Source organism: Apaloderma vittatum, unplaced genomic scaffold (genome assembly GCF_000703405.1).
Source record: "Apaloderma vittatum isolate BGI_N311 unplaced genomic scaffold, ASM70340v1 scaffold24056, whole genome shotgun sequence".
Classification (NCBI taxonomy): Eukaryota; Metazoa; Chordata; class Aves; order Trogoniformes; family Trogonidae; genus Apaloderma; species Apaloderma vittatum.
Window position 1 is genome coordinate 13,251 of NW_009723687.1, and position 17,383 is coordinate 30,633.

General features: G+C 42.2%; 1 protein-coding gene across 1 annotated transcript in view; it reads right to left on the reverse strand.

The window, feature by feature from the left end:
* Nucleotides 1–16,874, reverse strand: part of LOC104276062 (fibronectin type-III domain-containing protein 3a-like) — a 22,964-nt gene extending 6,090 nt beyond the window's left edge. The window contains exons 1-17 of the mRNA XM_009872227.1: nucleotides 16,779–16,874; nucleotides 13,360–13,435; nucleotides 12,036–12,112; nucleotides 9,107–9,341; nucleotides 8,113–8,385; nucleotides 6,728–6,783; nucleotides 5,425–5,579; nucleotides 5,090–5,149; nucleotides 4,490–4,628; nucleotides 3,410–3,463; nucleotides 2,583–2,704; nucleotides 2,328–2,502; nucleotides 1,992–2,078; nucleotides 1,546–1,690; nucleotides 972–1,040; nucleotides 612–730; nucleotides 393–498 (exon numbers count right to left, since the gene is read on the reverse strand). Coding sequence (XP_009870529.1) covers nucleotides 393–498; nucleotides 612–730; nucleotides 972–1,040; nucleotides 1,546–1,690; nucleotides 1,992–2,078; nucleotides 2,328–2,502; nucleotides 2,583–2,704; nucleotides 3,410–3,463; nucleotides 4,490–4,628; nucleotides 5,090–5,149; nucleotides 5,425–5,579; nucleotides 6,728–6,783; nucleotides 8,113–8,385; nucleotides 9,107–9,341; nucleotides 12,036–12,112; nucleotides 13,360–13,435; nucleotides 16,779–16,874 — 2,044 coding nt within the window. The remainder of the gene's footprint in view (nucleotides 1–392; nucleotides 499–611; nucleotides 731–971; nucleotides 1,041–1,545; nucleotides 1,691–1,991; nucleotides 2,079–2,327; nucleotides 2,503–2,582; nucleotides 2,705–3,409; nucleotides 3,464–4,489; nucleotides 4,629–5,089; nucleotides 5,150–5,424; nucleotides 5,580–6,727; nucleotides 6,784–8,112; nucleotides 8,386–9,106; nucleotides 9,342–12,035; nucleotides 12,113–13,359; nucleotides 13,436–16,778) is intronic.
* Between the last annotated feature and the right edge of the window lie 509 nt (nucleotides 16,875–17,383).

Sequence of the window (17,383 nt, forward strand, 5' to 3'; positions counted from 1 at the left end):
CTGCTGAACAGACACCAAGGCTATTCAGTTCCAATTTCAGCCTTTTCACGGCCTCAAGATTTATTCTTTTTTCCTATTAATTTCATAAACCACTTTTAAAAGCATTTCTTATCAGAATCAAGCTAGAAGATGAATTCCTACAGTTAAGAGTACAAGCTTTTACCACATATCCAAGTCGAAACATTTCATGAAGCTTGCTTCTTCCCCCCCCAGATACTGACAGACAAGGTTCAGATGGCCTTCAGCAGGTTTTTTTCAGATATTTTCCACATAATTCCTTCAGAAAACAGTGTCTTTTCATTACTTTTGATTATATTCTTTACCAAGATTAAAATAAGGAGGGTTGACTTTTAACCCAGAGAAGTGCCTTGCTCAGAAATGCGAGAGCTTACCCCACTGTAGAGTGATTTCCTTGGGCTTGGCTTTGCCTGCCAGGCACGGAGCCCGACACGCTCCGGGGGGAACAGCTGACGTTGTCACAGTCAGAACGTCGGAAGCCTGGCAGGAACACATTATTTTAGAGCAGAAACACAAACCAGCACTTCACTAAAACGTAAACAGAAACAGCTTCCGGAAGCAAATTTACTGAAAGCAAATTTTGTTCTTCTCACCTGGCTTTCACCCCCTTGGCTGACGCAATAAACCCTCATTCGGTAGGAAGTGCCAGGCCTGAGATGGTCACACACGTGCTCTCTCTGGGAGCCGCTGTACACAGTGTCCCACTTACTCCCTGGGAGAAGAGAGAAAAGGCCTCACGCTACAAAACTTCTGCAAAAATTAACTGTGAAAATTCTCTCGTTTTGGTTTTTTGAACAGCCAGTCAAGCCACATTTGAATGGTCTTAACGCAAAGAACGTGTACAACGCAAGATACACACGTGAAAACGGAACAGTAATTTCTAGAAGGCCAAGGAGCCGTCAGCACACACGATTACACGCAGGCTGATGCAGTACGTAAAGCTGAGTGCTTACCAACTGATGTTTCTGAGATTTCCAAAAAGTATTTAGTAATGTCCGATCCTCCATTATCTTTGGGTGGTTCTGAAAGAAGTCAAAATCTTAAAATCAATTCCAGAAGATTTTCGACCGACGCATTAGCCTGTCACCAGCTTTTTCAGACAACACAGTCATTATATTTTCAGAATACATTCAAGAAAAGCTCAATTCACACAGAAACAGAAAACTGTCTACATGTTCACAATATGTTTTCCAGAATGCTGTTTTTTTTTCTATTAACTGTGATTATGCAAGAAGAGTAATGGGGAAAACGCTGCCAATTTCTCTTATTTTTTAGGAGCACAGTAATCTAGGGGCTACCCCCACAGCATCTCTGAAACAAAGAAAAAAACCCACTGCTTTTGTGCCTCATCCCCCAAACAAACCGAGTCGCGATTTTTCGGTGCCACTAACTATTTCTCCTGCAACAACCCTGTCTGCTGAGAGAAAAAATTAGCTTAAGCTTGCCCCAGCTTTTCCACCTTCATTACCAAGTGACTGCACGCACGCAAGCGACTCTGGAATACGGTGCTGGCACGAGGGAACCTACCCCAGGTAACTCTCACGCTGTGCGAGTGGATCTTGCCCTTTACTGTGGGTTTACTCGGTGGTGCAGGTTTGTCGGGACGGGTGCTGTGCTCCACCACCTCCCCCCTCGCGGGAGCTGCTCTTCCCTCGCTGTTGTAGGCAAAGAGCTGTTTCAGGAATGAATGGAATATAGAATAAGTAATAAGATTTCATACAGCTTGCTGATTTCTAAAGTTCTGCCACAAGAAAACCCTAAAAAACAACCAAAAAACCTCAGACCACAACAAAAAAGGTAACGATTGAAGGAAACAAAACTACCTAGTCCAAAACATGCGATTTCTATTATGATTCCACCAGAAATTATTATGAAAACAGAAGTACTGCAGGTAATTTTCCGCTGTCTGAAAACACTCAAACTCCAGAAAAAAGTATAGCCCTAATTGATTAGAAATGAAATGTAGTACAAACCCTAAACTTATAGGATGTACTCCTCCTAAGATTTCGTAAAGTGCACGAGAGCTCATCTCCGTTGTACTGTGGCTGAAAACCGTAACCCTGTAAAGGAGGAAAAAGAACAAGTTTTCCATAATAAAACAAAACCCAAGTCAGATTGATCAAATATTATTTTTTTTTTTTTGCTTGAACTTTGTCTGATTCACGAATACGTGTGACACTTGCCAGGTGGGTGCAGTATTCTGCGGCATTTTATCTGAAGGCAAAATTTTATTTTATTTTATTTTTTTTATTTTTTATTTAAGCAGTGCTGCCTCCCAGGCTTTTACACCCACAAAACCCAGGACTTACGGAACCTTCTTCTTCCATGTCTAAGGTGTAAGTGAGGGAGTCGTCTGAAGACACGCCGTGAGGAGGGCTCCATTTCACCGACAGCCAGGTCACTCCCGCTTCAACGAGCACTGGGGGCGGCGGGGCGGGAGGGACGATCCCTGCCGTGTAGTACGTCACCGTCTCGCTGAACCCGCTGGAAAAGCGTTTGTAAGAGTTATCGACCACAGGGAAAAAAAACTAAAAATCAATGATACGACGTGTTGTGTTCATTACCTCATTCCAATATCGTTTTTAGCAGCTAAGCGGAGTGAGTATTTTGTAGAAGGAGAGAGTTTGGTAAGTTTATACTGCTTCAGGTGCCCGTAGTAGCATTCTTTGAAGGGTCCATTCTTGCCCTTTAAAGAAAATAAAAAGCGAGATCAACCCAAGTCACTGTGTGCATGGGGAGTCCCTGCTGAGGTCAACTTCTTCGCTCTCAGTTTTCCTCAATTTCATTTCACTGATTTAGTAATAATAATAAAAAAATAACTAAGCTTAAAGAGTGTCAAAAGCTAATGTCATCACATAATGAGTCGGCTGACAGTAACCCTGAGCGTTCTTGGTAATAAAATCACATTCTGACTGAGACAGCTCTTTGGTTTTTGGCACGGCAGATTTATTTTCTGGCACTGGAGATCTGACAAAATGGTAAGAAATGAGAGCAGCTGGAAACAACACACCTTCTTGAGGGATTTTTTGATCCCTTTGGAATACATTTCAGTAAGAAGTTCAGAAGCTGAGTGGCATTTGTGAGAGGTACCGAAGACACAAGCCAAATGCTCACCCAATTAAAGAGGGCAGAGGAATTAGGGGTGCTCTGAATGCCAAGAACCAAACAAGGGAGTTTCACACCATCCTCTCAAGGCACCTGAAAGGATCATCTACCTGCACGGTTGCAACACACATCATTTGATTCAAGCTTTTTGATTCCCTTATCCCTTTAAAACTGCCCGGACAGTTGCGCTGAAAATACCTGATGTGTCTAAGCAAAAAGTATTTTTAAGTATAATTGGTCTGCAGATGTCATTACAATTTTTTTTTTGTACTAGAAAAGGTCTTACCTCATCCCATTCTAAAAGAAAATTAGTTATTTTGGAACCATTGTCATTTGAGGACTGAAAATAAAGAAAAAAATGAATAAAAGTTAAAATCAAATGGTTGTACTTTTACAAATATTTTTGCACGCTAAAAGAACATCCAAACATTTTAACAACTGAGTATAATACAATCTAACAGACGTTTAAACCAAAATATTTAGCGCAGGGCTGAAAGCAAGCAGTCCTTTTCTTCCAGAGAGATACCTGTGATAATCTGAAACTCTCCTGTGGGCACAGATGCACACAATTCCAGGAAGTGAGTTATAAAGGTTAAAAACCAGCAGGTATTTTAACTAATTTAATTCCTCATCCCTGATGACTCTCCAGGCAGCTACACCACTTTTACTAATTCTGATAGTTTAGAATACGAACTTCTGCGTAGTTTTATGTTATCAATAAGGCAAATGAGGTTCTTAAAGACTTTCTCTTCGCCTTGTTTCCTTGCACTGTGCAGTCACCAACCACCTGAGGGACGTGAGCATTCAGACAAGCAACATTTGTGCTTGTTAGGACGCACGAATTGAGAACTTCCTAAGTTTCTTAGTGCAGAGTGTACAAATAAAGTCATTCAGCTACAAACCATTTTTCAAAGATAAGCACAGTCATAAGAAAAACATGGAAAGACAAGGAAACGCAGTTACCAACAAGCCTTCACAGAGACCGCAGACATTCAAAAGTCAGACTAAAAAACTTAAAAATCTACAAACTAGCCAAAGAAATTTATTCAGAATGGGTCAGAATTGGAATGTTAAGTCATCTCTATTTATCATCCAGGAAGACCAAGCAAAAAATAGAAATGCTTTATCCCTTCTTAGGCTGCCAGTCCAGAAGAGACCTTTCCTCCTGACTAATTCCTAGAGACCTGCTACCGCCGAAGCACACTAAAGCCGTATGCAGGAACCTAAGTAAAGGCTGAAAATGGAAGAAACAATCACGATCTCAGCTCTTAGCCAAGCAACTCAAGAGCCAACACCGAAAGCACCCACTGAATTACTGACAGAGCTAATTTAAACCCCCCATAGCTCAGCAGAGCACTCTGCTTACCTTCCACTGCAAGCTCAGGCTGTTCTTGGTTCTGTTAACGAGCTTCGGTGCGGCCGGGCAGTCCGGCTCACAGCTTTCCGTGGTGAAACTCACTACTTCGGAAAGGGATTCTTTTATGGAGCTGCTGGTTGCTGAAACTCTGAACAAAGAACAATTCATTATGTCGTTATTGCACCGGCACGTGAAAATTTAAGGAAAGAGTTGCCCGCTCTAGAAATGCATTTAACCACAATCAGCGCCCACTCATGTTAAATAAGCAAGTGCCCGACACCTCTTCCTTCAGATCATTGATTCTATGAGGCAGCAACGGGGCAGAACCTCTACAACAGTCGTGCTCATTCCTGTTTGGTTTTGAAGAGCAATGACTCGAGTAATTGTTCAGAAATCCCATCTGTGTTACCCAAAAGAATCGCAGGGAAAAGACACGGCACCGCGAACCACACACACGCTGCGCCCTGCGCGCGGAGCTGTGCCGACCGTTTCATCTAGACGGCACCAGCAGCGTCCACAGCTGGTATGTTTTGAAGAACATTCCTCAAGTTGTTTGCGATCGCACTTTTTTCACCACAAGCACGAAGTATTTAATTCCCAGCGACGTACCTGGCGTGATAATCAGTTGCTGGTCTGAGATCAGGAAGTGTAATTGTTAACTCCTCCCCGCTGTGAAAAGGGAAAAAAACCCAAAAACCAAAGAGTTACAGCTCTTCCTTACACTTGAAAAGATAAAAGCTTATTGAAAAACAAAACCATGTAGCGCACATTTAATTTTCACGTTTTTCCATTGTCCACGCAACTCTTAGTGATATTACTTAAAATTTATTTCATGTGGAGTAGGTAGGTCTGCAAGTCAACAAACAGCTCCTGATAGAGAGATTGCTGATTGGTTAATGGTTTTAAACATCGGTATTGTGCTTAAAGGAAGAAACTAAACTTACACATAGACAGATTTAAATTTTCCATTTTTACCACTGTTGGATATTGCTACTTCAAATGTAAATGCTGCTGGACTATGACTATGGCTCTCTCCATTCTGTGAACTAACTGGGAGATTCCAGGACAGAACGGCTGATCTTGCTTGTATATCAGAAACCTATTAAAAGCATAAATAATGCAAGTAAGTTTGCTTTCTGTAATAAAAGGTATATTAGTCAACAATATGGTGTCGCTAGTTTGCCTATGAAGCTCCTCGCTGGAGGAATTCTTTACCTTTGTAGTGGAAATACTGAGTCATTAAATAGAATTTAAATTATTTCCTCTTTGCACTTCCAAATTACCATACTGAAGGACTTCCCTCCAAACACTAAACCAACGTAGAGACGCGCGACATTGTCTTGGTGTACGAAGCGAAAAATTTCTATTTCTCCTGCACCGTTGGCATCACTCATTCGGAGCAAATGTTCAGGTTTGGAGTCTTGGAATAATCTACGTTCAGGCCCAGCCTAACTCTCTAACTCCATTGCAATGCCCTCACGGGATATTTAACCCCTAAGATACAGGAGAGCAAGAGGCTCTGATTTTAAGTGCTCACAACTGAAAATTTTTGGTCTAAGATTTTGCTGATTAATTCCCACAATCCAATTTTTCTCCAACAAAGCCAACACAGCCTTCTTTTTATGTCAGAAGCAGCATTGGAAAAAAAAAGCACCAACTACTGTAAAAAAGAGCAGCTAGAAAGATGGAGCGAAAGAACACAACTCACGCAAAGAGTTTCGTTAAGCACACTCGAGATGAAAAACATCAGCACTGTTTTAGCCTTTAGACATTCAAATTAACGTCACCAGACTCCAACTTCCTAAACAAGTCTGTAAATACTCAAATATTTGCTCCGATTTCTAAGCGTAACGTAAAAAAAGACGATTTGCTTTTGTAAACGTGACCCCCAACATTCTTAAATCCCCTACACTGCACACGAAGGAGGGTTCCCAGAGCAGACAGACTTCCGCTAGTTGGTCTGCACAGTACTAACGGCCCTCGCACACACCACACAACTTCATCAGCGGATAAATTCTTGGCTTATGCACTAGGAAACCAAGTGAAGCTCTTTCAGAAAGTCAAGAAACAATGGGTTCCCACAGCACGGTTGCCCTTTCCTAGCTATAAGCTCTGGCAACTCAAATACAGTTTTCTCTATTTAAAAAAATGAACCATTGAGAAAAAAAGAAGAGAGATCAATAAGGCACGTTGTTTTATAGGAAGTATATGCACAGAAAATAACGGTGTTTTAAGGATAATACTTACGACTGGCTTGCCAATGCTGAAGTGAACCTCACATTTCTTGGATTCTGTGTCAGGTTCTGCAATTTCAAATACAAAACATTACCAGGAGTCAACCGGTGTCTTAGAAAAACGCCACCACAAGATGGAGTTCGCCTCGTTATGAGTGTAACAATAGTACTTATTGTGCAAAGTTCATTTCCCCTGTTTGTTTTGGCTGCGTGAGGGGTAGAAACACAAACTGTCCAAAACTAACAGCGTTACAAAAACCCTTTTAGTACGTCCTGCGCGAAGGGTCTATTTTCCTCATCCGAGCATAAGTGGGTTGTCTTTGACAACACAAAAGTGTTCCTCCCAAACCGAAACGTGTTAAGAAAATTCTAATGAGATCTTATCTCTCCCTTGTGTGTGCTTTCCTTGCGTTTCTACTGCAAAACGCTCGGGCCAGGCGGGATTTGGAAGAAGCCCGACTGAAACTGCATACTCCAAACACCTCAGGTATCAAAAGGGTTAAATCTGTAAAGCCTTCAGAATTTTCCAGGTGGAATAATTCAGGAGATTATTGTATGCAAATAAAACCTTTTTTTTTCCCCCTCCAGCTCCAATAAATTTGTATTAAGATAAATCTTTAAGCAAGTATATTTTTCATCCTTGAAATACGCTGAATACAAACTCCCGCCTCCACTTACTTCCCAAGCTACAAAGTCAGATTTCTCCTCTATTTCTGGAGTTAAATAGAGCAGACGAGGACTGGAAGGCTAACGAAACCACTTAAATTAAGACACACACCCAACACTGAGAGATGCACAGATCTTTAAAGGGATCATTTCAGAGATTTCATTTCTCTCATTTCAGAGACACGGTTTCAAACCAACAGGAAAGCCCAAGATATCGCAGCCCAGAAGCTATTTCAGCCCAGGCAAGTGAGGAGCTGTAAGCTATGAAAAAGCTCAAACACTCATTTGAGCAAAATAATGCACTGAACTGAAATTACAACTGCTCAGAGAGTTGCTCCAACCTTCCTATTTCTTAAAGCTTTGAGGAACTCCTAGTTATCGGAGAAGCATCGCAAAGATCGACACCAGAAATCTTTTACGGAAGTACCCACAGGTCATCCGTGCTTAGAATATTGATCAGTCCAGGTCAGAAAAGGCAGGGAAGCAAACACAATGTTTAAAACGGTATCTTCCTGAAGGCCTTATCTGATAAATCTCAAATGAACAAACTTAACATTACTAGAAAAAAAATTACCACAAGGAAAACTCTTCACACTTTCTCTAATCCTCAATAGCCAAACGAATGTACAAACTCAGAATTTTCAGAAACTATTTTGCAAGGAACTTAGAGAATCTTCAGTTACAAAAGAAATTAGATTTATTTATTTTTTCTACCCTTGCAATGCAACCTACCTCCCATCTCTGCATCGGGACTGCCCTTTGCTTTTCCCATCTGCTTCTGCTTTAGCGCTCCTCCTGCCCCTTGCTGCCCCTTCCCATTTCCATTCGGAATTGTCGCACTGGAGGAAGTAACAGCTTTATGCGGTGAAGACGGGGGACTGTTCAGTTTGTTATTAATATGCCCACTAGCTTGTCTGTCTTTTAGTCTTTTCTTCAGGTGTTCTTGCATTTTGAGGCTCCTTTCGTCTCGCTGAATGAAGTTTGTCCTTCCATGAGAACGAGGTTCTATGAAGAAAAGAGAACTTACTCCATTAGTTAGTACAATTTATTTGACATCTGAGAAATACTGGCTTTACAATGTCTAATTTCTTTCTGTGTTAAATGTTTGCTTATATAATGGGGCTGACAGCTTGGTCTAATTCAGCGGTAACCCCAGTCCTCCGCTGAAGTTTGCTTCGTTCAGTCTTTAAACAGAGAGTGGACTTGCACTTCATTTTCCACTATGTTTTTTGGGTTTTGTATGTTACTTTTATTTTATTTCCAGTCAAACTAGTAAAAAAAAAATAAATTATGCATCAAATTAAATGCATTTTCAAAAAACTTCATGTCAAAGCTGTGACAAAGCACCGCAGTTTTGGTGAGCGTGCTTTTAGAGAAAGGCGGACGCAATCGTTGCGTCCTCTACAGTAACCAAAGGGTCCATGACAAACACACCCAGCATTAGGACACTTCTGAGCCACTGCTTTTGCATTAAATCTTAAAAAACAGAGCAGCAGCAGATTTAAACTTCAGACAATCACACTGTGCACGCGCAGAGGGCCTTCACGTCAGGCTCCACGATACCTTATGTGCAAATGTATCTGAACACACCCAAGGCTCAGGGAGCCTAATAACCAGCCCCAAAAATCCCAGAAATGTGGGAAAAGAGCTACGGACAGAGCCCAGCTCTCTCGACCTGGGCACGCTGAACCGAGACGGCCTTCTCGTGTATTTAAACATCGCTCACCTTGCTCTGGAAAGACGTGCGGTGGCGGGTGCTGGTGAAGGAACTGCGGCGGCAGCTCTCCCGTGCCAGGAACCGGAGGGTACACGGGGTGAGGCGGGTGGGGAAGCAAAGCGTGGGGATGATGCATGTAATGCGGCACGTGGGGAGGAGGAGGAGGAGGAGGATGCATGGAAGGGTGGAATTCGGCGGAGTGCGGCAACACCACCACTTTACGAACGCCGTTTTCTTCCACCACCTGTCGCGCAACGGAGGAAATTCAGAGTCAGCACAACCTTAGGGATGTTTTTAATAAAGGATGTTGATGCTTAAGCTTATACCCACAGTCTGATGGTCAGGGATGGACACACCAAAATGAATCCCAGTTGAAACCCAGATGTTTGTGCACCCACACCTCCTAAACCAGCAACACACAGGCTCCTTCGGGAGTCTAATTCTGCCAGAGTGAAATCCGTTATTACCACCTCAACGTTTGGCCTTTCCTACAGTTAAAGGAATCAAGGAGAGACTTTGGACCAAACATGGGTTTTAGAAGACAAGGTCAACAAAATCACACCAGAGCAGGATTCACAAAAGGACGTATCAGACAATGCTGAGATGGAAGTAAAACAACGACGTTTGGCCTTGTCTTTAAGACACTTGGAGCAGAGAATGAGACGCTGAGCTTTGCACGGTCCTGTCTCCAGGCAGGGGACATCTGCACCAATTTGTTGTCATTCTGTGGCTCCAGATCGTTTTTTTTTAGCTAAGGGATGAAGTTTTCAGCACCTACGGTTCTGAGGGTCCAAGGCTTCCGAGCTGACCACCAGAGAAACCACCTGGTCACAGCGCAGTTTGTTTTTTCTGCCTCGACACAGAAGTCCACTGGTATAAAATTCAGACTGTGTGTAATGACAAGTCTGACTCAGAAGCAACTAATCTGTATTAAAACCTATGTAAAGGCAGGCAACAAAGTAACTGATTTCTGCCCCTCCCACAAAAAATTAGAGAGGTATGAGAAATGTAATTGGAAAAAAAAAATCTATGATAGAAAAACTTTCAATATAAAGGCAAACTGACACTTAAAGGCAAATCAACACTTCAAAATGAATCAAGTCTCAGTAGGAAATGCAGGCATTTTTCTTGGACCCGTTCAAAATCAGTCCGCAGCTTTACGCTTCCCTTCCTTCTACATCAGCCAACTCCAAGGAGCTGCATTTAACAAAACGCAAATCACCAACGTCATCAGGCAGGGCCTTACAGCGCTTTAGCACTGCCAGAGATGGATCACGAAGTCAGCAGAAAATATAATCCCCGGGTGCAAGTGGGGGGCACATTCCAGCAGCAGGCTGGCACACAAAATTGTGATGCAAAAAAAATACTACTTTTTTAAAATGCTATCTGTGAAACAAATCATACAGAATAAAGCCTGCTCTTAGAATGTTTCACCTTATTTCTGCAATCCTCTCTTACTAAAAAAAAATAATTATATATATTCTCAGGCATTTAAAGAAAGCACTAACTCAAAAGCAAGGCCCGTGTTTTATCCTGTTAGTTCCCTCAAGATCCTCTCTTAAAGCATATTTAGCTTGGCTATAAGAAATCACCGCAGCATTTCCTAGTTGGCTGAGAAAGCATTACGGATGTTGAACTACCGCTGACGCCAAAAGCACATTTTGAAAAGAGAGAGCAAGCTAGCGAGAAATTCTTCTGAAGGGAGACAGAATGTGTCCGCTCACAAACTGCTGGGACAAAGCTCAGCTGTGAGACACCTCAGAGTCAGCTGGTATAATGAGCAACACTTTGGAGACTTTAAATAGAAGAAAAATAAAATACAAGAGTCACTTAAGACTAAGGTTACACTGAATACATTTTGTTCTGGAAACAACACGGGGAGGGTTGGTTCATCAACAGAACTAAGCACACCCCGGAACTACTTCACACCACCCAGTACTGTAACACGTACAGGGCAAAACTCAGGGCACATTTCGATGGGTATTTTAACTCTGAGGTCTATGTTGAGCAAGAACACCTGGAACACTATCGTTAACACATTCAGATTTCCACGACCTGTTATCCCCTACTGAATCTCTTCATTCCACTTTGGCAAAAAACGAGATCAGGGGATCTCTGGGCTCCTCCAGACAGATTTGGGTGCAGAAAGTTAAAATCTCATCTACTGACAGGAATGGCATAACTCAAGCTCTGATTTAAAGTTGGTTTCAGACTTGTATCCCCCCCGTTGTAACGACCAAGGGAAAATGAGTCACGCTCCCCTCATTTCATGTGACAGTAAAGATGGAAGAAATGTATTTTTCACTTTGTACACCTCAGCACTTGCCAGGGCTTTGCAAACCGTTTGCACCAAAGACTCAATTTTGGATTGACAGATGAATTATCTGGGGGATCCTTCTTCAGGGCCTGCATGAAAGCACCTACTCAGGGAACAGCAGAAGCACAAAATGCAGCGGCAGCTGTAGGCAAAGAGACAACTGCCTGGGGAAGTCAACAACTTACAAGGTTTTCAAGACTACTTGGAAAACTCCCAATTTGAACATCACTAGAAAATGAGAAATCTAGCCTGCCCCATTTCTTTGTAATGACTTCCTTTTAAAAATGCATGAATTTCAAAGTAAATAGAAGTGGTAACTTCCAATATCTCTGATAAGCGTTCAGACAGCCGGCCAATTCACAACCTTACTGAAAGAAATCTTGTACTGCCTAGTGGTAGCCCAAAAAAATAAAAATACTGAAGACTAGAACATATTTTACTAAGTGAACAAAAGGTGACAGCGCCTACAGCAAAGCTAAATAGTTGATAAGTTCAATGGGAGAAAAAAAAAAAAAATCAGAAATGCTCTTAACAGCTGTTCCAGATAAAATAATCAAGAGCCTTATTGTTAAAAAGCCGCACCCACAAACATACTGAAACATAAGATAAATCAAAGTTTACCTGAGATACATAACCGGGAGGCACAAATATAGGCGGCATAGAACCATTTGGTGACATCATGGGAACGTGTGCTGGGCCTGAGGAGTAACAAGGTGCCACTTCTTAAACAAACGAGGCTTTTACAAACTCAAGACACCCTTTCCTCCCCTCCCCGCCCCAAAGGCAGTGGCTCACGCAGGTGCCTGAAAAACCAGCAACTGCATCCACCTTTGCTTTTATGAAACCCCTTTTGGAGAAGTCAGTTTAGAAGCAAGGCTTAAACTATCCAGTTAAAGAGTCAGGAGAGAAACTTAAATGGTCAGGACTGCAAGCTTAAAAAATAAAAAAAGCGACTGTACCAAGTTTCCATCATGAAAAATAATGCAATTTGTATCACTGATGGACAACCCATTTTCACATTCAAAACTACCACTAAGTACAACTGAATAACTTTCAGGAAGCATCCAGTATTAAAATTACTAAAGTATTACAATTATTAAATTATTGAATACAGTATTAGATATCGCTGTACATCTACTCTGTTAGATTTATCCCAACAACCCCGCTTATACAGCCTGTAGTATTTCTTTAACTGTGTAAAAAATCATCAGACATCAATTTTAGTTCTCGTGACATATTCAGAAGCAATAACATCAACATGATAACGCTGACAGCTGGTCAACTGAGTTCGGTTTTTTTTTAAATAAAAAAAGATATATATTTATCACATCAAGCTGAAAGAAAGTATTGCTCTCTGGGATTTGATGAAAGCAGAACGGACACATTTTATATAATATCCTTTGAAATGGTGAAAAATATTCTCAAAAAAATAGTAGTACTGACAAATTCAATTTGACTTACAGGAGGATATTTTGCCCGGGCTTTGGATTTGCAGTTGTGTCCCTTACCCAGAAGGCAAAACGTAGTTTAGAGCCCCAGCCAGAGTGGAGCAATGCATCCCCCCAGCCCAGCGGACCGCTACTGCCCCTGCCTTACAGCAAAAGTGAGGTGGAACAGCTTCTGGTGCGGTTGTTTAGACCAGGGCGGGCTAAATCCCACAAAAATTCCCGTGTTAAGGTTCGGAGAAGCCAGCTACTCGAGGCTCGTTACGGCACAGCGGAGATGCCGGCCTTTTCTAAACCAGCAGCAACACCCGCAGGGAACCCTGGCAACTTCCTAGAGCTGTCTCCTTTGGGCTTTAAGTGCAAACTGAAAAAATCTCCATTTATTACATTGCAGAACATAAGAAAACACGTTTGACGTTACAGGAACAAATGGCAGTAGTAATTCTGAGCTATTTTCAGAATCAGAATGTTTGGATTTGACGCTTCAGTCTTTCCTTTACCTTGAATACATTGGATGTGTCCATCTTCAGTTGTAATTGTAAATGTTTCACCCGGGTTTACCTGTACAAGAATAACCTGTAGCAAAGAAAATGAAAGAGGTGGGCTTTTTAATGTTTTGTAGAAATTAGCTGGGGGAAAAAAACCTCTCTACCTTATGTGCACGTGTTAGATTAAGACAATATAGCTTTGGCAACCTTGAAGAGTAGAAAAGCAGATGAGAAACACTGATGGGTAGAATGAAATTTCTTCATACTTCGACATAAAATCATTAGTGTTGCATAATAAGCACGTTTCTCAGCTTACTACCAGAAGTGCTTCCCTTGATACACTTGAAACGATTAACTAAGTTTTTTGTTTTTCAGTATTTTCACACTTTTTTCTCTTCTTTCACTGAAGCAATCAAGTACCTATGACTTGCCTCGCTTTCTTTTCTTTGCCTGTGACCAAAAAAAAATAAATACAAATAAATTTTCCTTGAAAGCATGCTGGTATGTATTTTGACACCCAAATTTAATAGAGCGTGCAGCCCTTTGGGGAGGGAAGGAGGGCAGAAGAGGTGATGAAGCAGGTCAGGCTTCCCGGCTCTGCTCTGCAGCTCCTGCAAAATCAGGTCTCTTTTCTCAGACGTCTGTGAAATCCTGCAGCCACAGAAACAGGGCCAACAGCAAGAGTCTGCAGGTCAGCTGGGACATGATTTCACGCAAATCAATGTGGACATCTGCCAGAATCATTCCTCAGGCGGTCAACAGCACCATTTCAACCGATCGCTCCGTTCGACCCCGTTCACCGCCCAGGCTTCAGTCTTACTCTAAAATATTGGCAGCTGTGCTTCGGCTTTAACGCTGCAAGAACTCTGCAGTGAGATTCTACCATGTTACACGGGCAGAGGTCTAATTCGTTACTGAAATGAGGTGCTCGGCCATGGAAGGACTGCAAGTGACACAGTCCCGGGTATCAAACCTCACAGTGAGCCCCATCCTTGCGGCAAGAAAATTCAGAGGCAGGAAAGGAACCCTTTCAGAAATTCAGAGGCTCCAAACGCATCAGATCTTCGAAATGGTTTCGATTAACTGTTGATTAACTGTAGTTCAGGAAACTATCAACTGAGCAGGGGAAAAGGACCGTAAGTAAGCGGTGGAATCACAGGGCTGCGGAGCAATTCAGGGACTGGAATTTCAGGAATGCACGGGGCAATGTCTTAGAGGAATGACTCACTATAATTAATGAAGCAAATGCAGTTCGTATACCTTCCACCAAAGAGAATTTCCAGGAAGCTTCTAATGAGTCAGTCTAAGCCCCAGACTAGAGTTAAGAGTCACCGCAATGTCAACGGCTCCAGGTGACCCACGTTAACCATTTCAGAACCAGCAGGCTCAAGCTATTTCAAAGCTCTGTTCAGTGTTTTGCTTTGATCCCTTTCTCACACCCTTCCCATTGCTCAAGTTTTTTTCAGACCAAGACACCCTTCCAGAAAACTTCCTGCTTTGCGTGAAATGAAACTGATGAACCAGGTGCCGCATCCGACTGTTGGAAGCGATTGCCCAAACGGCTCAAGTTTTATTTCTGAAAACAGAACCACGGTACAATGCTCTCCAGCTAGCCTGGCCTCTGGCACCGGCAGCAAAATAACTGCACATCATCTTCACTAAGAAAGCTTCTAAATTAATATCCTACTTAAAAGCAAAACTTGCAAATGTGGCTCTGAACCTACAGAGAGAAAAGTGCTGCAAGCGAGCAGGAAATGTATTTGTTTGGCAGCTGAAGGATGGCAACACGACACGGTGATTTATATAAAGACGTGCTAGGATAAGAAATGTTGGCACATTAGCAGGAAATCCCAATCCCGTGAAGATTTTCCACTAGACAGCCTTATTTGTTACTTCCAATATACCTCAATTCTAAAACCTGGAGATTATCAGCCTTAAAACTCTACTCTTCAAACGCTATTTTCCCAAGATACATTTGCTTATTTTTCTTCCCCTCACCTACTTGCAAACAGCCACTACTGTCCTCAAAACTACCAGGTTCTGAGAATTTCGGTGCATGTCGTCTTCTTTGGGATCATTCAATCTGTCCACTGCTCAATACCAAGACACGCTACCCAAATACAGCTACGGAGATGGTGCCCAATGAGATCTACTTGATCTCTTTTCCTTGGGTAACATGAAACACTACCCACCGAATAACCTCATGCCGGGCAGCATCTCAAATTTCCCGTTGCTAATGCTAGAGCTTCAGAAATCGCTTAGAGGCTCTCTAGCTTTACTTATTTCAACCCAATCATTGTACTTCTACCTCCAGAGTCTGAGGAAAAAAAAGCAGAACAAACTTTTTTTTTTAGACGAAGCCTCTTTTTCCAAGTATGCTGAAACCACGCAGACCTCTCATTTACTTTATAATTATTGCAGACGGACGAGGAGGAGATCTCATTCAAAACTTTCCAGCATTTATGGCCTATTAGACCCTCACCACTTCACGATTATTTTGTCACACCCTGTCTATCCACTGTACGTTCAAACACGCCAAGGTCTTCACTGTTACCCTTCCGTGATCATTTCAGGTGACAGTTACCCTCCGGAAGCTCTTATGCAACCCTCCCCTCTGAATTAAGCCCTTAATTCCTATTTCAGTGAGTGTCAAGACGCTTGAAGTCACGCGCTGAGCAGATTAAAGCAACGGGAAGCTTCGTCTTCAAACAACGAGAATGCACCTCAGCATCTCTAGTACAAGGCACTCGGCTTCTACTGCCAAACGTAAATTCACTCCAGGTTTACTCACAACTTACACAGGCTTCAACTTGTTTTGCTTTCATTTTTGTCTGCGTTTCTAATCACAGGTACTTGTGAGGGGTTGTGTCCAACAAAATGCTAAAGTTTCAACTAAACATACAGTGCGGTGGTGAAACCTGAGTAATTATTAATGAAGATATTTAGCATCAGGAAGCCAAGGCTTTGCCTTTCATTTCCCTGCAACAGACTTAATGGTTTAGAGCACTGTAGGCACCTGCTAATCTTCATTGATTATTTCACATGAGCATTAAGAAGAGCTTTCAAAGCCTTAGTGCTTTATTAAATCCATATATCGTATTTCACCTTTCATTCACTGATTTTGTGGCTTAATTTTAAAGCACTCAGATACATCTAACAAGCATTCAATCTCATTTGCAATCTTCCACATTTCCACCATACTTCAACTATTTTCTTCCTCTATCTGCGCTTCTGTTTTGCCGATGCTCGGTGCTGAGAACCACACGCTTTTCTAACTTCGGAAGTCAGCTGCCTGATTCCAGGCCTCCTCTTTCAGCCACCACATAAGTTGTACAACAAACAGTTTTATCTGTTGCCTTCTTGAACGTCAACCTCCTTGTTACCCGCCACGGGCACTGTACGACAGGGCTTGTAGGCGGGGATTTACTTGCCTGTTGTATGCTGTCCCCATTCACCATGTGAGGTAGAAGTGGCACTTCGTTCAGTATCGGCGTAGCTTCTAACGGCGGCGGCTGGTCGGCCATCATGTCTGAAAACCATTCATGGACAACTGCTCGCACGCACCACCTGCAAAACAAAGGATTAGCGCCAGTATTAGGTATGTTTCCCCCCTTCTCCGATTAGTTCTCTACTTAGTTTGCCAAACTTGGCAGCAATGGTTCAGAGAAAAGAAAAAAAAAATCACAGCGGTGCTTTCAGGACATTGATTTGGGATTTTCTTTCTTCTCCACTAAACAAACGCTCACTTGATGCTAAAAACTGAATCCTTTAACGACAGCAATTCAAGAGTATTTGAAAACCCAAATATCATCGGACTTCAACGCTCCACGGCTCTACCCTAAGGATTTTCAAATCATCTGACTTAAACTGGAGACAAAAGTTACTGTAAAGCATCCCCTTCTGGGTCACTGCACATTTAAAAACTTGTGCAACTTGACGGCTTTGAAAGTACGGAGGTGATCACACGTTGGATACTTGAGTTCTTCATCCTGGAGTACATCCAAGGAGCCCAAAATATTACCCTGCTTTTCAGTTT